This window comes from Fundulus heteroclitus, chromosome 14 (assembly GCF_011125445.2).
Source record: "Fundulus heteroclitus isolate FHET01 chromosome 14, MU-UCD_Fhet_4.1, whole genome shotgun sequence".
Taxonomy (NCBI): Eukaryota; Metazoa; Chordata; class Actinopteri; order Cyprinodontiformes; family Fundulidae; genus Fundulus; species Fundulus heteroclitus.
In genome coordinates, this window is record NC_046374.1 from 6,355,840 (window position 1) to 6,380,581 (window position 24,742).

The following is a 24,742-nucleotide window of genomic DNA, read 5'->3' on the forward strand; positions in this document are numbered from 1 at the left end:
TCATGAGTGGCTCTTTACATCCTATTCCAGATTGAATTTGTCCACTAAGTTGTCTGTTCACTCCACTCCTTCATCAGCACTTCCCTTTGCTTTGCATGGAAATAACTTGCCTAACATTACTGTGTATATGTGTGTTTGTATGAATGTTTAACCCCGTGTCATTACTTAGTGCTTGTGTCTTAGTTTTTGACTTTTTATTTCAATGTCTACTCATGCAGGAATTTCCTCATTGGTTTGTTCATTGTATTGTAGTTTGTTTTTGTTTTTTTCAATAGACTTGAATTTCTAAGTTAGACAAGAAACCAAGTAGATCACACAGGGAATTCACAACATCACAACATACAATACATTTAATTTTTTAAAGTGTATACTTTGTCAGAATAAAGAGCATGTTAAAGCACCATGTTTTTGATGACATTTCACTGGCTTTCTTCAGCAGTCATTTATTTTGTTCTCATTTGTTTAAACCCATTTTATCCATCATCACATGGCATATGTCCTATGTCTGAGCAATCTTGAGATCCTGTAGTGTTGTTTCTTTGTTTCCTGTGTTGTTCAATTTTATGTTGAACATTTTGACTTCTAGGGTCTTCCTCATTCTTGGCATAATTTTTAAGTGTTTTTCTTTTTTGTTTGTTTTGCTTAAAAGTCCTGTGTTGTGAATGTGAGTGTGAGAGCTTAAGCAAGTTATTTCCTGTTCATATCCTTCCCCATTGTTTTTTGCTCTTTTTTGGGAGGGGGGGTTAGCTTAACTACAACTTCCTGGAACACAAGAAAGTATAAGACTAATTCCTCTGATACCTTTTGTAGAATCCATTGTGAATATGATATCCTATGATCCCTGCAGCTTGTTCCTGTCTTATCCTGACCACCTTCTCCAATGTCTGTCTCCTTTCATTTGAATTTTTGCTTTTCTTTACTCCTTACTTGTTCTTCTTCCAAATGGAAGATGAAGAGATGGAGACATCAGGCCTGAAATCTGAGCTGATTCGAGAACCAGATCTCCTGTCCGACGTGTCAGAAATGAAACAGGATTTGATTAAAATGACTGCCATCTTGACTGCAGACTCGACTGAGAAATCCCCTTCCTTAGGAAGGTGTGGTGTAGAGAAGGGAACAGAGGATGTTTCTGGAGAACCATTAGAAATAATGGAGAAGGACCTTGAGAAAGTCAAGGAAGACCTCAAGAAAGTCAATGAGATACTACGAAGTGGAACATATCAGGGTGAGGTGGCAGAGGAGATGGCTAACGCAGCCAAATTGACTGAGGAGTGGGTTCTCCTCTCAGACTCTGAGATAGAGGAGGCCAAAAGAATGGCCGCCCTAGAAGTTCAGGAACCTGTGTTACGTGAAAGTAAGGCCAAGAGAGGGGCTCCCAGACCAAAAGCCATCAAAGGCAGTGGTGACCTTAAAGAATATCTCCTGGATGCACCAGTGAGCTCTAAAGTAAAGACAAAAAAAGAGACAGGTATCCAAGAAAGATTCACCGATGTTGTACTACGGAAAAGTGCAAAACCACCAGTTCAAGCCAAATCACATGAAAGAAGCACAACTAGTGATCTTAAAAAACCAGCGAGACGGAAGGGAAAGGACGAGGAGCCGGAAGAGGGATCAACAGACACAGAAGCTCATCTTAGTGTGCCAGAAGCTGCCGCTCCAGTATCACCTGTGTCCCCAGTGATTGAAGAAACCCCAATTGGGTCAATTAAGGACAAAGTCAAAGCCTTACAGCAAAAGGTTGAGGCTGAACAAACAAGCAAAAAGACCACTGGAAGCAAACCCTCACATTTGCCGGTTATGAGTAAATCTTCACCAAAAGCCAAAGGAACCCCTAAATCCAAACAGCCTCTTCCTAAATCCCCAAAAGCTGAATCAGAAAAACTTGAGGAGACAATGTCAGTTAAAGAACTCATGCAAGCCTTTCAGACAGGACAGGACCCATCAAAGAGAAAGTCTGGGCTATTTGAGCTCAAAACTACTACATCAAGATCAGAGAAAACTACACAGTCTAAATCTGTCCAGTCAAAGTCTACGACCAAAGAAGTGACCTCCCATGTCTCACAAGATCAAGACGTTTTGCTGGATCCCAAAAATGACACAAAAGAAACAACTTTGCAGGAGAAGGATAAAGAAATCATATCAAGCACTCACCCTGAACTAACTGAAACTGTAGACTTTGGAGATGGTGGCCTTGATGATAGCTCTGACAGCTGTAAACATGAGGGCGTGGCAGAATCACTAAGTGGCAGTTCTGGAGATGGAACCCATCACCTTAGCTCAGAGGACAGTTACAAACATGAAGGAATGGCCAGTCCAGGCTCAAGCCCTGAGAGTCTGTCTGGAAAACAGTCATCTACAGCATTGGTGCCAGCTTCCACAAAAGTTAAAAAAGACCTTTCAGACAAAGAGAAGTCTGGAGACTCGGGTGTAGCGACCTCTGGTGACCAGGTATCTACAGAAATGACATTCCCTGTGTCTTCCAGCGAGGCTGCAGATGACCACACAACAAGTGAGTCAATATCTGTTAGGAAGACTGAGTCTAAACCTTCTAAACCTCGAAACCTTACTAAGAGAGTTTCAGAAACTGTAGAAACATTTCTTAGTGATGATGATAGCCCTGATGATCAGGTAGCATTGTCATTAGTTGGTTCTCCAGTCTCAAAATCCCCACCTAAGCATAATGAAAGCTTTAACCTGCCTTTGAGGCAAGAATCAGATGCCCTCAGTCCATTAGCTGATGACTCTTTGACAATGAGCAACAAAGACTCTCTAGAGGGTAGTCCTCTGATTGAAGAACATTCTTCCCATAAATCCCCAGACTCTATTGAGCCCAGTCCAACCATAGAATCACCCCCTCGTGATTCCTTGGAGAGCAGTCCAGTAGAGCAAAAAAGCCACCCATCCTTCCCACCAGTACCCAATGCTAAAAATTCCTCTAGCCACACCTCACCCTCTAAGGCCAAAGACCTCCCCCAAGATGCTTTCCATGGTAGGCTGCTTCGAGACCCTGAAGTTAGTGCTGATGATGACAGTTGTGAGCAGACATCTCAGATGACAAGTTCGGGTAAGAGTCCCCTCTCCCCTGATACCCCTAGTTCTGAAGAGGTAAGTTATGAGGTAAACCCCAAACTCCCTGAAAATGCATTCCTGTGTATTTCATTCAAACCAGCTGTTATCCCTGAAGACCCCGAAGGTGCGGATGCAACAGACAGCTGTCAAGCTAAGAAAAACGTCACTCCAGAGAAGGAAATGTTTAAGATGGCTGCAAAAATAAAAACTTTTAATGAAATGGAACAAGACACAAAGAGCAAAAGGAAGTCTAGCAAAGATTTGTTTTCCTCAGCAGATGACAAGATAGGGGATAACAGCTGTCAAACATTAAAGCCCAGCAGTGAGGGACCTTCGCAAAGTGAATGTCGACTCAATAGAGGCACAGAAGATTCAAAGTTAGCTCTTTTTATTGCTCAAGATATTAAAGTACAACCTCCCTCTCCTTTTTCAGCAGGTATGCATGATGGAACCCAGAGCAAAGAGGCCAAGAACACATCAGCCACTGTCACTGAGGGAACTCACTCTGTCTCAGACCAGCTTCATTCAAAATCCAAAATGAAAACGTCATGTGAAGAACCCCCATCATCTGCTGAAGCTGTAAAATATGTTTCTAACTCAACGGCACCATTTACAAGCATTGAAAACAGGACAGATGAGCAAAAAGAGGATAGCTTGAGGGGGTCAAGGGAAAAAAAAGAAGAGAATAGTAGTCAGATGTTAGTCGTTAGCAAGGTGAAGACAAGTTGTAATGTTACAGATGAAGTGAAAGGAGATAGATGGGGTCATTCACCAGAACCTGGCCTCTGTCCAGAAGTTGCCATAGGTGAAACAAGTCATACGGTCTGTATGCATGATGACGTAGAAGAAGAGAATGAGTCATCAAATCTTCCGAGAACTGAATCAAAAGGAGTCACTGCAAGAGTGGACACTGTGTCATGGTCTTCCATGAGAGAGGACGATGCCACATTTGCAGCTCGTGTGAAAGAGGAAGAACAGAAGATCCTCAATCTTGTGGTGGACCGTCAGCAAGAGACTCCAGACACCACACCTGGTAGAACACCAACAGAAGAGAACACTCCTACCAGTGAGCCCAATCCTTTTCTTTTCCAGGAAGGGAAGCTCTTTGAGATGACACGGAGTGGTGCGATTGACATGACTAAGAGAAGCTATGAGGAGGAGGGGGGTGCCTTCGCTTTTTTCCAGATAGGTGAACAGTCTTTAGAGGAGCCTACATTAGAGGAGCCCAGGCAAGAAGATAGATTAGCTGCAGAATCAGGAGTAGGTCTTAATTTAACACTGGAGATTAAAACTGAGGAAGAGCTTGTATTAAAAGATGAAACTGAATCACAGCTTCAACCCCCAACAGAAGCAGATCAGGTAGATTGTAAAGCTGATGCGTCCAAATCTAAAATCCCTAAAATGGGCATTTCAGCTTCGACCAAAACTCCAAAGAAAGAACTGACTTCCCCTGAGCCTCTTGAGACCAAAACAGAAAAGAACATAAATGACAGATCGTTAGATTTAGAAACAAGTTCAAATGAACAACCAATAACAAATGTACAGACTGCAGAAACTACTGTTACTAGATCAGTTTACTCTGAGCAAGGTGAAGAGTCCTCTGATTCCTCCCCAGAAGAAACAAAGTCAGTGGTAGAAGCCCCCAAAACAACAGGCAAGCAGGCAGTTAAAAGTGCTTCCCATAACGCTAAGAAGACTCAAAGCTCAGTCAAAGTACAAGCTAAGTCTGTTCCTCAAGGTCGGGCAAAATCTATGATTCCTTCACCATCTCATGTAACACCCCCCTCAGCAGCCGTTAAAAAAGAGACCTCCTTCACTTCCGAATCCAAATCCAGGATTCCTATCAAGGCTAGCTCTGCTAAGCCTGATTCCAATGCTAAACGCATGGAATCCACTCAAGAGAAAAAGCTTAAGGTTTCTGTGAAAAAGGGTACAAGGAGAAAATCTGACACAGATGCAGGTCCCTCTGTGGATGTCAAAACCAAGACACAATCTTCCAAAGCCCGGAGTTTCTGTGAGGGGGAGTCTACTAGATCACTTACTAAAAAGGAACAGGGTTGTCCCATGACTGTTGAGTCAGGAAGATCTAAAGGTTTTCAGTCCAGGTTGCCAGTCCGTGGCAAAAGTGCTCAGTCATCTCATCCAACCACACCCACTAAAGAAAATAGCAAACCACAGAAACAGTCTATTGACTTCTTTGAAGAGATCAGTGACGAAGCAGCAAAACTCGTGGCAAGGTTGGCACAGGCTGAGACTAATAAAGAGGAAGAGGCGGTAGCTGCTCTCTCCGATGACGAGAGCAGTCTCATTGATCCATCAATTATAGAAAGAGAACCCTTCCCAGATCTGCGGTTCCCACCCTCAGGAGACGTCTTTCCCATTAGACCACTGTGGGACGACCCTGTTGAGACACAGATGCAGCGAATTCCAGATGATAAAGTCCAAAGTCAAGGTATCCCCCAGTGAAAGGGGCTATTCTCTATCTCTTGAACCTCATTAGTACACTAGTTGTAAAGGTGCTGCCTCTCTGTCTCTTGTAGTAATGTCCCGTTGTAGTTGAAGATCCCTTGTTGCTGTGTTACTGGAGCTCTGTTGTCTATGTATTGCCATCTTTCCTTCCTTCTATGTGTTTAATAATCTCAAGATTGACCTACAAACATCTCAAGATTGACCTAAAGTCTTTATAAAACCAATTTGTTAGAAATATGAAATTTGAAACAGTCCAAGTAATTATCTGAAGCTTCCTCTTTTCTTTTTTACCAAACTGTATCGAGAAATTAAGTTCATTTTTGAAAAAAAAAAATATATATATATATATTTTCTATTTGTTATAAAGCTATTAGGGAACCAAACTGGTAACAGGAACAAAATAAGAAAGCCAGTGAATTTTTTTTAGATCATGTTTACAAATGGGACTTTTCTTGTGGCTTTGACTGCTCATGGCTGTCTGGTGGTATTTGCAGTAGATCCACAGGAGGAAGCAGAAAGATATGAGCAACGGTTGACCATTATAGCAGACCACCTGGGCTTCAGTTGGACGGGTGAGTCATATTTAAAACACTGGTCAGTCTAAAACTTATATTCTTTGCTAATAAAAAAACAGGGCTTTTCTGTTGTAAACATAGACTGTCTCCATTTAATTTATTTTCTTTCCTGCCAACAGAGTTAGCCCGAGAGTTGGACTTCAGTGAGGAGAAGATCAACATGATAAGAACTGAAAACCCAAACTCACTGCAAGATCAAAGCCATGCCCTATTGAACCTTTGGACTGTGAGAGAGGGACACAGTGCCACAGGTCAGTAATTGTAAAGTACAGTTGTTTACATGAACTATAAAAAGACACATGACCATTGTTTTCACACTGTCTGACACTGAATCAAACATTTGCGTTTTAGGCCAGCTGGCAAAACCCAGAAAGATTTTATTTCTTTATTTTGCTAAAATTCCAAATTTCAGACTTCCTTAGTACTTGGTAGACTTATGCCATAAACGGTATGAGCTGCGTCAGGTATCCTCCCACAAAAAAAGGAATTTTGCTTTCATTCTACTTTGCTCTCCGATGTTTTACGAAATTCTTAACATATAAAAAGGGAATTAAATAAAGTTGTTTCATGTTAAATATATATATATATATATATATATATACAGTGTGCGATTTGCAAAAAAAACCAGAGGGGGGGATCATTTCAAGTGTTTTATAAATGAACATAACAACAAGGTTATGTGGCCTGCTTGCTGTCTGGCTGGAGACAGCATGCAACCTGTCCTGGGAGGAAGGGTGGAGAATTCGGCTCCTACTGCTGCTTCTTGTCTTGTGACGCTGCCTGCAAATCTTCATCATCCACCAAAGTTCGTCCTGTAACATTACCATGGCTGTTCGTCCCGTAATCTACTCTTGACCTTTTCTGTGCATTTTTCTGGCCGAAATATGAAAAAATACTTGCCATATGTTGATATTCATGCTGCCACACGTTCTCGTTCATTACTTGGTTAGCGAGCAGGTGCTCTTTCAGGTAGCTAGCTAGATCCAGTAGGTTAGACTTTTGTTTTTAAACTTGCGCCATCTACTGTCTGGACTCGGGAGTGGGTATTAGTTTACTTCAACCGCTTCGAGCAGAAAACGTATTAATACTTTTTAAAAACAGACAACAAAAAATTAAATTAACAAATGTGAAGGACGCATGACATGTACTTGTATTAGGGCTTTCAAACGATTAAATTTTTTTATTTGAATCAATAATTCAGATAATGTTGATAGTTAACTTGAGATTAATCGCAAATTAATCGCATGTTTTATCCTTTTATTTCTGACAGTGTAATAGCCTGTTTGGGCATTTTAATATGCAATTTTGCAATAAATGACACTAATAAAATACATGCTTGTACAAAAAATATTTTTATTTTGTTACTTTTCAAGCACTTTCGAGAATTGGATTGAAGGAATCCTAGTGCCAAATGTTAAACTCTGTACTATGATGGCTAAATGACTAATCATGACGCCCTGATGTTTACACAATGTGTAAATAAATTTGTAAATAAATACCATGCCGATATATTTTTTTGGCTCTTAAACAAAGATAGACATGGTATTAGGCATATACATATAAATTAATAAAAAATTTACATTTCAATAAAGTCATAAGTTTTATTGTTCGTTTTTTCACTCTCACACATCTAATTCTGAGCTCCCACACCAACAATATTTTTGCTTGCTGTTTATATCCATATTCATAGAGTTTAAGCCTGGAAAAAGGTTTTAAATCGCCAGGTCATTCCAGTCTTATACTTTGCTTGCAACTGGGCAGGAGCTTAATACCCTGAATGAGACTGTTTAGCAACTGTTTAGTAACTCCAGGTCCTTCATTTGGCAACGTAATTCAGCCTTAGTTTGTTAAATACAGAGAAAACAAATTAATAAGCATTAAAGTACGGTTTATGGGTTGGGTTTCTGCAATGTTATCAGCGTTAAAAGCTCATCTTCAGAACCAGTGTCTGCTCAAAATGGTGATCTGCACCAAGTAATCTACTTTCAGCAGTTATCACCGGTTATTGCACCGTAAACTGCAGAAAATATGTGCAGAGTTGCTCTGTCTGCCTTTACTACCGTCGGCTCCTATGGCGGAGGGATATTTCAGCTGGATACCAAGTGTCTAGTGCACGCAGGTCTCTTAATAACCGCTGTTTCGTCACTGATTTTAGAGCCCAAATAAGCGATTTCACTTTCAGAAATGTGCCCAAAAAAACGCAACCCGTGACTTATAAAATTTACAAGCGCCTTTAGAATAAAATAAGCCCAAAGTCGCATGAAATAAACAGTCTTTGGCAACAGTGAGCGCGGGTCTGTTTTGCAGCAGTTCTCTAGCACTCTTGAAACTACGGAAAGCGCCGAGGGTAAAAGAAACACAGTGCGGAGAGCACGATGGGGAAAAAACATTAGAGAACGATGTGTGTGTTTTGACGTGCAATTAACGGCGACAAAAAAATGTCGGCGTTGTGGTCTAACAAAGTTATTAACGCGTTAAAACTGACAGCCCTAATTTATATACATTTTTAAAAATCCATAATATTACTTATTCAGATCAGAGGGGGGAGGAATGTATCCCCAGCCCAGGGATAAAACATGAATGACCAGAGGGGGGTACGTCACAAACAGAGGGGGGTTAAATATCCTTTATTTTCAAAGTGATTCATCTAAAAAAAAAAAATTCTGTTTGTTCAGCAGAAGCAGCACTTATAAAGAGGTTGACCAAAATCAACCGAATGGACATTGTTCATCTTATTGAAACCAAGATAAATAAATCTTCTGATGAGGAGACATGTTCACATACCTACGCAGAGATCGAGCAGACCATCAATCTGGACCACAGTGAAGGTACAAACTGTTGCAACGGTTTTGCTTTAATGTAGACTGTTGATCTGAACTTTATCATTCCTGTGTGAGAATTATTAAATATATAGAGAAACATGCTTTGCTGCGTTCCTTCCTCACCCCGTATGCTCCATCAGGTTTCTCTGCCCTTCACGAAGATATTGACAGTCCAAGGCCAGGCAGGCGTAAAGGAGCAGCAGACAGAAGCCCAGTTTCAGGACAACAAGTGCCCATGGTGTCAGCAGAGGAGCTATCTACTAGTTTGTCATCGCTTCACGAGACATCAAGGCGATCTGAGGCAGGTGCCACAGCTACAGAATGTCTGAAAAAAGCCCAGAAAGAAAAACTGCAAACAGAGTTGGAAACAACAAAGTAAGTAGTCTTTGATCAAAGGTCAGCACTGAGATAGCTGAAAGTCACTTGGCCAGTTCTCACATCAAGAAGTAATTGACTTCTGTTTAACCATAATGTGCAAAATATAATCAAAAGCTTTTCCTAATCAGTTACTTAATGCATGAACAAACATGAAATTGTTTTTTTTCTTGCAGCTCATCACAAAGAATATACGAGGAAGTCACTGACCCAGTCCACATGGGCAGTTATAAGCAAGTAAGTCCTTTCTTCACATTGTACCGCACCTCTCCCTACAATCTCCGTTCCCAGTTGATAGACCCTGTCTACAAAGGGGGGCCCAAGTTGTGTGCCCAGGTCAGCCGGTCCCCCAAACCCACCTTTGAACCATGTGAAGATAAAGAAGTTGTTGAAAATGAAGGGCCAGAGGGGGGAGAGGAGTGGAGCTTGGAGTGTCTTCAAACTACCCTCACTGGAGACAGCTTAGCAAACGTATCCCCGTTAGCTTTGCGAGAGACTTCCAACAGCTCCCGGACAGGTGTTTGTGAAGATCGACCGCTGTCCATGACTGATTTTGGCGACAGCTTGTTTGAGTGTGAGCAAGCTGAACAGGACTTCAGTAAGCTGTCTATGGAGCTTGCAGAAACTGAGGAGGTTTCTGAAAAAGCATCGCAAGCAAATAAAACTACAGATGAACAGTTTGCTCTGCGTGCGTCAACATTCACAGTCAAGACAGAATGTAGAAGTTCCAAGCAAACAGCCACGAAGTGTGTGGATGAAGCTTCACATCGACTGTATAAGGTCCTGTATGGGTATGATGTTGAATCAGTAGATTCAGAGGCTCATGATATGCCTGTATTAGCTGTGAGTTCACCCCTTCAACCGGTCAGTAAAGATGAAGTCCAGGGGACTTCCAGCCTCACAAAGGATAGTGACGAGGTTTCAAACTCTATGGTTCTGATTTCAGAAGACTTTAATGTCAAATCTAATCAAAGTATGAATCAAACTCTGATGGAAGCCAGTCAGGAAGTAGCTGATCCCTTTGCCAGCTGTGAACAGGCCTCAGATTCAGTGCCTCAAGCGTCACAACACCCAGGATTTGAGAAGGAACATTTTCACTTCATGGATTTGGTCTCAGCCGTACCTGGTGTCGAGTATGGCTTCGTCAAAACAATGTCAGCACCTGAATATGAATCAATCCCTGAAATTATTGCTGCTTCTCGAAGCTCATCTCCCGACAGGTTGCCTTCACCCGAGTGTGCTACAGAAAATGTAATATTCCTGACCATGTCCAGGGCCTCCTCACAGGAGTCTCTCTCATCGTTAAATGATCTGAATCTCCTTGCACCAGATTCTTCAGTACCACAGTTTAGGCCCTTATCCCCACTTCCCCCACCTGTCTTGTCATGGGAACCAGGAGAGGATGGAGCTGTAGCGCCCGGGCCAAAGGGTGCTCTTCTGCTGTTAACATCAACAGAGGATACAGAAGAGAGGCCATTAACACCAATGGTTTCAAACAGAAGACCATTTGGAAGGCCAATGTCACTAGTCAGTGACTACAGTGATGAGCAGTCCATGTCACCTCAGGCATTAACTTTCGACATGGAGGACAGAGCAGCATCTCCTGAGTCCATTATTGCTGAGACAGTATCTTGGCTTTTTGAACCTGCTCATTATGCCACTCAAGGTTTCCATGAGGTTAGATCGTTATCTCCTGAATCGGTTGTGTCCACCACTCCGTGTTGCTGGCTTCCACCAGACTCTCCTGTCCAAGATTCTAAACAGTTCCCTTCTGAGTCCTATCAGTGTGAAGGTCTATCATCTTCACCAGAGTCACACTTCTCACTGACTGAACTTGAAATGGTGCATTTATCCACACTTCCCGAAGATAGGCCCACATCTCCAGAATCGTCAGGTTACGTAAATGAATTTGAAGCTCAGTTAACTGATTCCCCTGTATTTGAGTTCAGTCAGAATTTGCCTCATCTAACTGTTCTAAACACAGAACACAGATCCAGCTCATCTGAGTCTGTTTGCTCTTGTGCAGAACCTGGCTCACTGTCTCCTGTGCCATTTAATCATGAAGACAGAGCTTTATCGCCATCTTCTGTTACATCTGGAGATGGATCTGTATCAGTTTGCTTACTAGACAGAGACACAGTTTCCTCCACCAGAACAACATATTTTTCACATGTAACTTTGGCCTACAGACCTGATACTCAGGCACAAGAATCACCATTACTTGGTGCACAGAACAAATTACAAACACTACCCGAGTTCCAATGTGAAAACGAAGATGACTGGGTTATTATTTATCTATGCGATGTGGAGGAGAGACCTGTTTCTACAGATTCAGTGCCTGAATACAGAACAATGTCACCACAGTCAACAATGTGCGACATTAGAACACATTCTCCTGAATCAGACACAGAACATGAATGCCTGTCTCCGGATTCTCCTATACCACAGTATATGTCCTCTGTGTATCATGCAGTTATCAGAAATTATTACTCATCCTCACCAGAATCTGTGTTGTCAGATGCTGAGTATGAACCCATGCCTTTGCTGTCACGTTTTGAGGATAGGCCGTTATCTCCTGAGTCCTGCGCCTCTGTGACTGATTATGGATTACTGGTTCATCCTGAAACAGACTCACCTCTACACAAAGAGTTTGCACTTGAACCAATGCAAGCTGAAGTTTTTCAGAAAGAATCAAATCTTAACAAGTTCAAAACAAAGCAAACAACAGTGAGCGTGAAGATGGAAACAAATGAAAGCTCGGCCAGACTGATTGAACAAAACTTGCCCCAAACAGAGTCACTACATGCTGATGGTACTCAGTCTGACCAAAATATTGCTCCACTGCTGGAAAAAACAGAGCTTTTATTAACTGAAACAGAACTATCTCAAATTTTATCTGAGACAGAAAAGTCAAAAGAAGAAGTCCATAGTCATATCAGAGAGAAATGTGCTACTAGAATAGAATTTAAGAAATTTCAAAAAGATCAAACAGATGTTGGAACAGAAACATCTGAGAGGACCCAAACTTCTAATGAGACATCTTTATTGTCTTTGTCTCAGCAACCCACATCTGAGGATGTAAAATTATCAGCAATATCATCCACAGATGCACCTGAAGAGTTTTTAGTTTTAGGCTCTTCAGCCAAACCAGAACACCCCCCATCAGGCTACAGATTAGTTGCAGACCCTTGGAGGCTAATTTCTCAAATTCATGATCCACAATACTCAGGAGAACATTTTAAATGCAAAGCAGGACAGCTTCAACATTTTGGCACACTGTCAGACTACAATCAGGGAAACTCAGGAGAAGCTGTTGATGACAAAACTGGTCCTTTGCCATTAGGAATGTATAAAGGGCCATTATCACCTGATTCTGAAGCACAATCCAGGCCAACATCATGTGACTTATTAATGCTGTTAGAAACAGTTAGACCAGACTCTTCTCTGTCAGGTAAATCTGCAGGTAGTCACCAAAAATTAACACCAGATTCCCCTGTTCCTCAGTTCGGTACTTCTTTGATAGGTCCTTCACCACTTTGTGTCAGATCCGAGTCACCAGAATCAGTTTTGTCAGATCTGGAAACAGAGTCAGATTTAAGCATCCTGCTTTTTGAGGACAGACCATCATCTCCTGATTCAGCTTCCCCTGTCAGTGCAAACAAGACACTATCAATAGACTCTCCTGTTCCCAGTTTTGGAACATCTTTTATAAGACTGGTGACTGACCGGTCTTCACCAATTCAATCACTTTCCCCGGATAGAGAGTATGGATTCGTCTCTTTGGCTTCATTATCCAGTGAGAACAGAAATCCATCTGTAGATTCTATCGATGAAAACGGACCCCTTTCACATGAGTCTCCTATACCAGAGTTTGGACAAAGCTTAACAAAAACTAATTTGACCACATGGGAGATGTCCTCATCTCCTGTTTGCCTGTGGTCAGATTCAGAGTGTAGCTCTGCCTCAATGGAATCATTATATGGCGACAGCCGACCTCCATCTGTAGATTCTGTTGATGAAAACTATCCAATCTCATCAGAATCTCCTATTCCAGAGTTTAGCGTGGCATTACCAGATTGCCATGCTCTAACCACCCTGGAGGGTTCTGTGTCTCCGGTTTCAGTTTCCTCAGACGTGCAGCGTAGGTCTGCTTCTTTGGAATCATTATTTGGTGAGAGCCGACTTCCATCCTTAGGTTCCTTTGATGAAGATAGGTCACTTTCACCGGAGTCACCAATCCCAAAGTTTGAACAAATTGTAGTAGATTGTGGTGTGTTTACATCAAATAGATCTTCTTCACCTTTTTCGGCTACCTCAGATATAGAGTATGGATTTATTTCTTCTTCATTCATATTCTGTGAGAGTAGATCTCTTTCAGTAGAGTCTGTTGATGAAACATATTCCATTTTACCAGAATCCCCTGTCCCAGAGTTTGGCCACGGTTTACTGGACTGCCATGTCCCGAGCACACTGGACAGATCCTTCTCTCCTCTTTCAGTGGCCTCAGACATGCAGTCTGGTTCTGTCTCTTTGGAATCATTATTTAGTGAGAGCCGACCTCCATCTATCAGTTCCATTGATGAAAATGGGCCACTTTCACCTGACTCACCCATTGCAGAGTTTGGAGAAATGATTGTAGAAACTGATCTGGTTGTAGTGCAAAGGTATTCATCACCCCTTTCAGTTACCACAGAAACTGAGTTTGGATCTTTAGCGTCAGTGTTCAGTGGGGACAGACCGGCATCTGTAGATTCTGCTCATGGAAGTGGTCCAGTTTTAGCTGACTCACCCATTCCACAGTTTGAACCCAATTTACTAGAAACTCAGAAGAACACACTGCAGATATCCTTGTCACCAGTTTCAGTTATTTCAGATCTGGAATATGATAATTTTTCCCTGTCAACCAGCTCTGATATCAGACCATTGTCCCCTGACTCAGTGCTCTCTGGGGATTGTTGTTACAGAGATGATTCACCCGTTCCAGAATTCAAATCAGGGTTGACAGAATCAATTCCTGTTATGGAACATCAATTTTCATCTCCAGAATTAGTGGTTTCTGATGTTGAATATGCACAATCAGATATACACATTCATATTTCGGACCAGAGACCCGACTCACCCGAATCACAATCATCTGAGACCATAGGGAGGCTACACACCAATACTCTGTCTTCAAAGGCTATCGAGGTGCCAGTCTACAGACTCGCTTATGATGCAGAGTTTTGGAAGCTTATTTCTCAAATACGTGATCCTCAATATGTTGGGGAGACGTTTCTCAGTAAAACGGGAGTTTTTGAGTATGTTGGAACCAGAACTGAGTATGTTCAAGAAGCCCCTGAAACAAGAACAAGAGAGTTAACGGATAACATAAAGTTAGACAGTGCGGAGCTAGAATCCAGGTCTTTGGAAATAGCTACAAATTTGCAAACATCTGATTCTCCTGTACCTTTCAAAGATTTGTGTCAAATTTCCCATGTTCCTGGATCTTCCTGTGACCACCTCAACATTTCTCAGTCTATTCTAGATTCACCAGCATCAACTGTGTCAGAAGACGAACCAGAACATTGCATGCTCGCAATTTTCAGTGAACACAGACCTCCACCAACTGGTTCAGTAATACCTGAAGATGACAGAAGTGCATTATCACCTGATTCACCCTTACCAGATTTCCGGCCTGTAATATCAGAGGCAGTTATAACCAGTTCAGGGGATGTGAACTTCTCACCTGACTCAGAATTTTCTGATGCTGAATTTGCTTTTTTAACTCCAGCGGCCTTCATAGAGCAGATATCAGGATCATGTGAATCAATTACACTTAGTTCTGAACAGAATCAGCCAGAAGATGGTCCCACACCAAAGTCACACCAGCTAATAAGTCAGCTTTATGACCCTCAATATGCCGATGATGTCTCCGGAAGTAGGGTTGCCTTGTCTGATAATATAGAGACTAGTATGGGAGTCATTTCACTGGATTTAGGTACAGAAAACAGGGGCTGTACAATATCCCCTGACTGTGATGCTGAGTATAGACCCCTCTCACCAGAGACCCCACACTTAGCATGTGCCATCAAGTGTGATTTCCAAGGCACAGAAAACTCTGTGGATGAAAGCAGACAGTTGTCTCCAGATTCAGCAGTTCCTCAGGTTTCTGTGTCCTGTTTAGACGCTACAGTTCAAAATGTGCGGACTGAAAGTAAATCAGGGTCAGCTGATGCAGATTGTTTTTCTGATATAGAGCATGGAGAGGGCATTGCTGCTTCAATATCAGATGAGTACAGACCTGTGTCAACTGATTCAGTCATATCAGGAGGTGAATGCCAGTCCCTGTCACTGGAGTTACCTGTACATCAATTAAAAGTAAGGGTAACAGAACGATTCCCCTCTTTTGTTGGGTTCAAGTCAGCATCTCCTACATCTCTTCCTTCACACTTGCAATATGCACCTCTGGTTGGTTTATTGAAGCAAACAGAAGGTATACCAGATAATTCAGAGTCAGAAGTCAAACTTGAAAGGAGACCATTGTCACCCGATTCAGAGTCTGAGTTTAGGTATTTCTCACCTGAGCCTTTAATCTTTAAATCAATATCTCCTGAATCAGGTGACTCTTCCAGTGAACTGAGAGCTCTCTCACCAGATTCTCCAATTCCAGATTTTACAAGAGTGCTGAAAGAACCTTTTAACAGATACCTTGAGCACAGATCGTCTTCCCCAGATTCAGTGGCATCAGATTTGGAAGTGGAAAATAATTGGGGAGTGATGTTTTTTGAGAAGCAAATCCCATCTCCTGACTCTGTAGCATCAGATGGTAAATACAAAAACCTTTCACCTGATTCTCCAGTACCTGACTTTAGACAAATTTCGTCAGTTACTCATGTTAAGGACAGTGATTCCAGGGTGTCATCACCTGAATCCAGTCATTCAGATTTGGATTATGCTCTCTTCATTTCTCAGCAGTTTGAAGATGTGGTTGGAGACAGACCTAATTCCCCAGACTCAAATTTGTCTTTTAATGAATACCAACATTTGTCCCCAGACTCACCAATAATTCAGTACACACACTGGGAGACAAACATATGTGGATCTGTATCTCCTGGGTCAGTGTATTCAGATGAGGAGCTGGAGATGGAGTTTGATTACTCCTGGCCCACTGAGGACAGGGGAGTATCGCCTGGTTTGTCAACATCTGAATATGAATCCAAACCAGACTCCCCCATTCCTGATTTCACTCATGTGCTACAAGAGTCCTTCAACACACACTTAGCTTTCAGGACCTTATCCTCTGCATCACTGTCTTCCAAAGACGAAAGCAATTTTGAATCGGACATATCTATCCCCTGGCTTTTTGAAGACAGAGCAGGAACTCCTGGCTCTACCACATCACAAGATGAATTCAGACCAGACTCCCCCATTCCTGATTTCACTCATGTGCTACAAGAGTCCTTCAACACACACTTAGCTTTCAGGACTTTATCCTCCGCATCACTGTCTTCCAATGACGAAAGCAATTTTGAATCGGACATATCTATCTTTTGGCTTTTTGAAGACAGAGCAGGAACTCCTGGCTCTACCACATCACAAGATGAATTCCGACCAGACTCGCCCATTCCACAATTTACACTTAATCAGGCTGCAATATGTCATAGGAATGTAATGTTCTCATCCTCTGAGTCATTTGCATCAGCTGAAGATTTGGAGACTGATTTGTGCATGACGTGGCTTTTTGAAGACCGAGCGACATCCCCTGGCTCAAGAACATCCAAACAGGAGTTTGAGCCTCTTTCACCTGATTCTCCCATTCCTGCCTTTACTGAAATACCAGAACAATTCATCATTTCACTTTTTGCTTCAAGGTCTAATTCACCGGAATCAGTGCATTCAGATTTTGAGATGGAATTATCTTCCTCTTTGTTCTTAGAAGACCAGGCCTTATCACCTATATCGCGAACGCCTCAAAGTAATTATGGATTACTTCCTCCAGATTCTCCTGTTCCTGACTTCACACGGGATTTTTTTGACACATTTCACACGATAAATTCCAACTGCTCCTCACCTGAATCAGAGGCTTTTGAAATTGAATATGCCCCATTAATTTCACAGATTGTTGACTTTAAAGAGAGAGGAGAATCCTGCCCATCAGAACAGTCTGATGCTGAGCTGGGATTTTTGTCTCCTGACTCTCCTTTACCCTATTACCATAGGCCCTCATCCTCTAATTTATGGGTCAGATACAGGTCCATCTCTCCTGAGTCAGAGTTTTCAGATGAAGATCTGGAGACAGATTTGGGTGTAAGTTGGCTTTTTGAAGACCGACCAGCATCTCCTTGTTCAACAGCATCCAAGGAAGAGTTGAGACCACTTTCGCCAGATTCTCCTGTTACCAAATTTAGACAACATGACTCCACAGTTCCTAACTTGGAGCTATGGTCCTCATCACCTGAATCTGTTTTTTCAGATTTAAAAATGACTTCACAGATCCCAGCCTTAACAGACAGTAGACCTTCTTCCCCAGAATCGTTCACATTAAACAGGCTTTCACCTGATTCCCCTATACCTTACCTTGGGGAACCAATGTTTGAACTACCTAAAACTAGTTTGAGAAGTTGGTCATCATCCCCTGAGTCAGCATGTTCAGAGGTTGAATACTTTGTTGTAAGTCTAGGATCATTATTGTACGACAACAGACCATCTTCTCCAGGTTCGGGAGCATCTGGAGATGAAAACCGGGCTTTGTCTCCAGACTCACCAATATCTGATTTCAAAGACACCGTGCGAGAACATGTGATAATAAATGTTGGATATAGATCTCCTTCCCCTGAGTCTATTGAGTCAGATGTTGAGTATGCATTAGGTGAACTTTTGTTAGCAATGGGGTTTGGTGTTGAAGATAGGCCAGATTCTCCCCAGTCAATAGCTTCACAAATGAAAGACAGGTCATATTCAGTTGAGTCCACAGCAGAATACGAGGCAATGTCACCTGATGAACTGACATCACTTAGAAACATAAAGGGAGGCTCTCCAGAGTCAGTTGAAGAAAACACAAGATTATCACCAGACTCACCCCTTCCTTCTTTTACTCAGAATGTACTTAAGACTGTAATACAGGAAAGATACACAGAGGCTTCATCCCCAGAGTCTTTTTTGTCAGACATGGAATATGATTTGGAATATTCTGGGTCATTTGACAAATTACTCGTTGATAAAAGAACACTGTCATGTCAGTCAGAAGGATCAGATACTGAATATACTCTTGAATCTCCAGTACCTGATTTTACAAAGCCATTTGTGGACACTGCCATTACAGTAATGAGCCATCCATCAACAGAATGTTCAGGTTCTGATGAAGGATCACAGTCATCAGTCCCATTTTATACAGAAGAGTGGACACATACACCAGAGCCAGTGGAGTCAGGGACAGAAGGGCCATTAGCATCGAAATCCTTAATGGAAGAAACTAGTGATGGCACTGTTTTGAAAGCATCAGTGGAGCCTTTATCCTCCGAGCAGTCAGCCAGTATGGTAGCTGGGTACAGTCTGGTTTATGATGCTGAGCTATGGAAGCTGATTTCTCAGGTTCGCGATCCTCAGTATGCAGGGGAAACTTTTAACAGTAAAACTGCTTTCATGCAGTTCATCGATAGCACAGATGGATATAAGAGGCGAGCGACAAATAATGAACAGGACACCAGGATAAAAAACACAAATGACAAAGGTGAATCATCTATGTTGAAACAATTAGAAGCTACTCATCAGTTCACTTCTACAGAAACAGAAAGAGCTATGACTGACACCCATCTTGCAGATTCACCACCACCAATGATTGAACACCTCTTGTTATCAGGAGCAGCTCTTTACAGGCAGTCAAAGTATTCATTTGAATCACCTGAGACACCGTCATGGTCTGATCATTCAGCGTCTACATCAGGATCTGCCAAAGAAAGTGATTATTTCAACAATTCTCTAGGATGCCTGTGTCCAAATGTAACCAATGTGGAGGAGTTTAGACCTCTATCGCCGGATACTTCCCTTACCAGTTTGGCATTGCCGGAAAATGTCAAATTCCTCAGATCTGCATCATCTTCGCCTGAAACACGAGAGTCAGATATTGATTTCTTGCAACTGAATTTAGAGTCAGATTTTCAGGAGCTCAGGCCATCATCTCCAGAATTTGCTCTGTCTGAGAATCAGAATGGGAGTCAGAGTTCGTGGTCATCTCAGTCACTTTCTGAGTACAGACCTGTGTCATTCCAGTCGGCCACGTACATGGCTGATCAAAGAGCATTGTCTCCAGAATCAGATCCAGAATTTGTTCAGAACGGGTTACTTTCTCCAGACTCCCCCATCCCTCTGTTTACCCCAGCATTGCAGTCGTACCCCATGAACCACCATGCCTCATGCTCATCACTAGAATCTGAATCCAGTGATTCTGCTGAGTGCCTCATGTCAGATGGGAACACTAACCGACCCTCCTCACCTGAATCCATTTCATCCATCCATGAGTTCAGTTTGCTATTGCCTGATTCACCTGTACCTGAATTCATGAGAATATTATCATCTTATTTTATGGATCCCATTCCCTTTGATGGGTCAACCTCACCTGTGTCTTTGTCGTCAGACTCTGAGTTTGTGGCCTGGCCTGTTGAATGTTGGATAGATGATAATCCCAGACCACTTAGCCCTGCTAGCCTTGAATCTGAAAAGGAATTTTGTTTTGATGATGAAGCATCAGTCTTCAGCTCAAATGTTTTACCCTCCACATGGACAGCTGCCTCAACACTGGAACAGCCATTATCATTTTCTCAGACCAAGTCGGTGACCAGATTGCCATCACTTGTTCAATTTGTTCATGAAAGGTCTGCTACAGAACATGTTTGCCCTGATTGGCAAAAAATGACAGAATCCAGATCAAAATTTGGGACACGCAAAAAAGACATTCTGCACAGATCAGAAGATGAAGATGTCAGAAAAGACCTGTCTCAGAAGCCAACACCAGTTAAAGATGTAAATCGAAAGGAAACAAAGACTCAGCTAAATAGTGGTGAAGAACTACAGAGCAAAGCAGCCCCTCATAGGGTAAGACTGAGAGCATGGGAATGCAGTAATGACTCAATAACTTTGGATAACTCCATAACAAGACAGCGTAAAACTTACAATTTAACCCAGGCTATGTCCTCCTAACCTTATAGAAACTGTGCCCTCTAATACTTGGAAGGAGTTCCGGATTGTTGAAAATCTTACTAACCTCTCTCCAATATCCTCTAATTCATTTGTGTGTGGATATGGTAAAATGTGCTTACGTGTACGTTATGCTGGTCTCATAACGTTGTTTGGGGTGGAAAGATTACAGCTTAAATGTAAATTACTAGTTAACTAACCAGTTAAAATGCTGATGTCTTTTAGAGGTTTTATGAAATCTCTATGCTGATTTGGTAAACTTACATAAATCATTTCATTTGCAGGTTTTTACAGACTTTCAAGCATTTGATTTTCAAAGCAAGCCGTTTCCTGCTAACACAGCAGCAGACAATGGCACCAAAACACAAGGGCTGTTTTTTGAAGATAAGCCAATCACTTCAGTTCCCATACTGCCACCTGACTTGACTTTATACAAAACACACCGAACTGTCACTCCTGTTCTACCATTGTGTGAGAAAGCTGCAAGTGTAAAGCGTCATGTCTCTAGAGAGTACCCAGCATGGGAACTGTCCCCTAAACACCCACAGTCCAGTGAACGTTTTTCACCCAAGTCAGATACTTTTTTGGAAACACCTGATAATCAGGGAATATTTTCAAGTGAACAAAGGCGGGAAGTTTATGAATGTAGCCAAGCATCTGCCAATGATTTGAGTCCAGTGTTTGGTGTCTCTGAAGATACCATTAATAGAGAGCCGGAGGCCATTGTGGACTTTCAATTTTCCCCAGGATTTAGGAAAGTCCTTACAGATTTTGAGAGAACAGCACTGGAATTCGAATCAAACACTCCAAACATTGTACAGAGGAAAGCAAGTATGGTCGCTGAGTCGTCACATTCCTCAGATTCAGATCTAGAATTTTTTGACTGCCGACAAGACTTTTCTGAACCAGATGATGTGATGCCAGAAGATGAGATAACCTATCAAATATCTGAGCCCCCTTCACCAAGACCACTGAGGAGTCCAGATATAGGCCTGCTAAAAGACAGTCCTGAGTGCACGACCCAACGTTTCCTTCAAGCAGAAGTTGAGAGGCGACTCTCTTATGGCAGTGAAAATCTTGGTGAATTCGCTTATGAATCAGATGTTTCACGAGAGTGTGCTGCAGACGGTGGCCTTCCCTTGTGTGAGGAGCTGCCATCTAGAGATCAGGCAGGGTATTACGATGATGATGACTTCCTGGGAATGGTAAGAGGATGAGCATGAGCAGAATGCTGCACTGGCTACTGACTTACCTGGTTTCAGACAGATTGCAGTGGTGTTGAATACAATATTTTTGAAAGATTAGAAAAATGCCCCAGATTGTTTTTGTGAGGCTAAAGAGCGCTTGTATGTGCATGACAGCCTAAACCTGAAAGAAAGAAATGTTTCAGTTGCGCAGAGGTATTTGCAGTTGCTCAGTTTGATGCTCTGGTGACATTAACAAACTGCTTTGAAGAGTCCTACTATGTACACACCTTCACCTGTTTGTATCATTCGATGTCTGCATGTCATCTAGTGTGGGAAATAAAAGGCCCTGACTTTATCTCTACATTTCTTCCTCCTATTTGACATTTCAGTTCTTCCTTATGAGATGGCCTTTTATCGCTGCATGTTTGTTTTGGTTGAGCTTTTTTTGCTTCACTGTGCCTTCTCTTCATCTCACGTCAGTTTCATGTACAGCCCTTGAATTTTGGTTGACCCATACATGTGCCTTTGGCAAAGAGAGACAATGAAAGTGAGGTTAAGAGAAAAGCCTGAGCACGGGCAGTCTGCGGCGGTGTGCTGCACTAATACATCTGGAGGCCATAATATTCACCCATGCTGGTTGTGTGCTGTCTCCAGGAGATAGCAGAGGAGCTAGGGGCATTGTCCTCTGACAGCTCAGAGGAGGAGGTGCTGACCACCAGGGTGGTCCGACGCAGAATAATCATTCAGGTAAAATAAAGCATGATGCCGCAGCGCAGAGAGGTGGTGTGGGTGGTGGGTTTTCAAGGATTTTTAAGGGTTTTATTATGTTCAACAGCTACAATAACTTCCCTCTTCAAAAAGGTTCCTTCCTCTAAAACCTAAAAAAATCTTTCTATTGAGAAATATGAGAAATGTGACCGAGCTACTTCCATTTTGCGGAAGCGACAAAGTTGGCAGAATACTTTTTGTTTTAGGGTTTGTTCTAGGCCTCTAGTCCAACGACAGTACAGGACAAAATGTAGTGGAATGGTTTTATCCACAAAATATCTGTGATCATAATTTGAAGGTTGGAAGGCCCAGTTCTGGGGCCAAGGAGAAATGACCCAGTGGTCTCCCCCTGTTCGGCTATAGTCCTGATATTGACAGTTGAGGTGCAGTGCAAACAGCTGCTTTTCGTTTCTTATGGCATCAGTTCAAGATGCACATTTCTGAAAATCAATTTAGGCTTCACAGCTTCTATAGTACCTTAAAGATGCAGCTGGTTGAGCTGAAAAACTGTGACCTGATGTGTTTCTGCAGGCGGATATCCTGCCAGACATCCCCCCACAGACGGTGACTGAAGAGAAGTACACAGACGAGCATGGCAACATGGTGGTGAAGAAAGTAAGGAACACAACACCAGAGGATCCACTGGGTAGCTCGTCGGGCCCCCCCGCAGTAACAGTCGATTTGCATTCTTCACCATCAGATCACACGGAAGGTGGTTCGTAAATACGTGTCCGCCGATGGCTCAGAGACACAGGAAGTGAGCATTGAGGGTTCCCACCAGGAGATGGTGCAGATAGAGGAAGGAGATGCCGTATCCAGAGTGGTGAAGAGAACCGTGCTTCACAGCGAGGGAGATCAGAAAGAGGTGACTCCAGCTGCTGAAGTACTCACAGCTGTTAAACCTTCCACATTTCATCACATCCATATACTGCAGTGGATTCTATTTGTGGTTTAATGTGACAGATCAACTTGTGAACCCAAAGGAAAATTATTCCTGATTTTATCTTTTGACAGATTAAAATCTAAAAATGTTTGGCATGAATTTATGCTTGGCTCCTTTTATTCTGGTGACCCTAAATAAATTCTAGTGCAAATTGCCTTCAGAAATCGCCTAGTTCTTAAATTAACCCGATCTGTATATGAACTGATATCTTTATAAAAAGTGATGCTCTGTGAAGTCCCTATTAGAGAACATTAGTCAAAACAGCATCTAAGGGGCCCATGGTAACTTCTGAGGAGCTGCAGAAATCAACTGCTCAGGTGGGAGAATCTGGCCAGAGGACAGCAATTATGTATGAATTCCACAAATATGTGGCAATGAAAAGGCTAAGAAAAAGTCCCAGTTAAAGTATTTTGCAAACCATGAAGGAGACCCAGCAAACACGTGAAAGAAGGTGCTCTTTAGATGAGATAAAAACATTGAAAACATGAAGATGGATGGATTAAGGCCTTAATGACCCGCGGAAACCCTGATAAAATCCCCATAAAATAAGTTGCAACTGCTCAGTTGCAATTGCATTAAAGTTTGTGGTTGCAACTCAACAAAATGGAACAATATTCTTGGGAATGAATACTTGTGCTAGGTTTTCAGGTAAAGTGCCATAGCCACAGCTTAGGGAGATTTGTTTCCTCTTCAGTATTTTGACCTCAGAACTTTAGATCTGTTACCGTTTTTAACCCATCACAGAACTGGATAAGTGTTTTTGCTACATGTCTGAGTTCCCTAACAGTTCCTTGGTGTGTTTTTATTCTGTCTCCAGCTGACCTTCTCTGAGCCCCTGGCTCAAGGTGCCAACACGTCGTCAGTGTTTGAGGTGGAACCTGTACAGGGTCGAAAGGTCAGCAAAGTTGTCAAGACGACTGTGGTGAAGGGCGAGAGGATGGAGAAGCAGAGAGGAGACCCATCATTAGCTGCTGATCTCCCCTCAGCCCAGGAGGACTTTGTGAAGGTCAGTGTGCCTATGTACAAAAGTTGACATTCTGTCATGATCTGTCTCTTTTTTTGGTGAGATCCCTATAGTGGAGTGAAACTCTGTCTAAGATGGAATGATTTTCAGTTACCCTTCTGCTGAGCAGATGTTTTCACACTGCTGTGTCTTCTCCCTCATTCTTCCCCTCCAGGCGTTGAGTTACGCTGGAGGCTTTGGCAAAGTGCTCCTGCCTCATGTGGTAGAGAAGGAGATTGTACAGGAGGACGGTTCTGTGGTTAAAAGGTTGGGCTGTGTTAGAGTGTGAAGTACTGGGAAGGCAGACCTGGCCGTTCACTAAGAAAAACTGTTAGGCACATTGTTGAAGGCATGGTGTG

At 42.4% G+C, this 24,742-nt stretch overlaps 1 protein-coding gene across 38 annotated transcripts in view; it reads left to right on the top strand.

Annotated features, from left to right (window-relative positions):
• Positions 1-24,742, top strand: part of ank2b (ankyrin 2b, neuronal) — a 222,490-nt gene that overhangs the window by 188,255 nt on the left and 9,493 nt on the right. For 24 of the 38 annotated variants that reach the window (XM_036146145.1, XM_036146144.1, XM_036146149.1 and 21 more), the window contains 10 exons: positions 950-5,521; positions 6,033-6,110; positions 6,233-6,364; positions 8,789-8,941; positions 9,076-9,310; positions 9,487-9,547; positions 22,969-23,052; positions 23,138-23,302; positions 24,198-24,386; positions 24,559-24,650. In XM_036146145.1, the coding sequence (XP_036002038.1) occupies positions 950-5,521; positions 6,033-6,110; positions 6,233-6,364; positions 8,789-8,941; positions 9,076-9,310; positions 9,487-9,547; positions 22,969-23,052; positions 23,138-23,302; positions 24,198-24,386; positions 24,559-24,650 (5,761 nt within the window). The remainder of the gene's footprint in view (positions 1-949; positions 5,522-6,032; positions 6,111-6,232; positions 6,365-8,788; positions 8,942-9,075; positions 9,311-9,486; positions 9,548-22,968; positions 23,053-23,137; positions 23,303-24,197; positions 24,387-24,558; positions 24,651-24,742) is intronic. The other 14 variants (XM_036146131.1, XM_036146171.1, XM_036146169.1 and 11 more) reach the window with 8 other exon arrangements.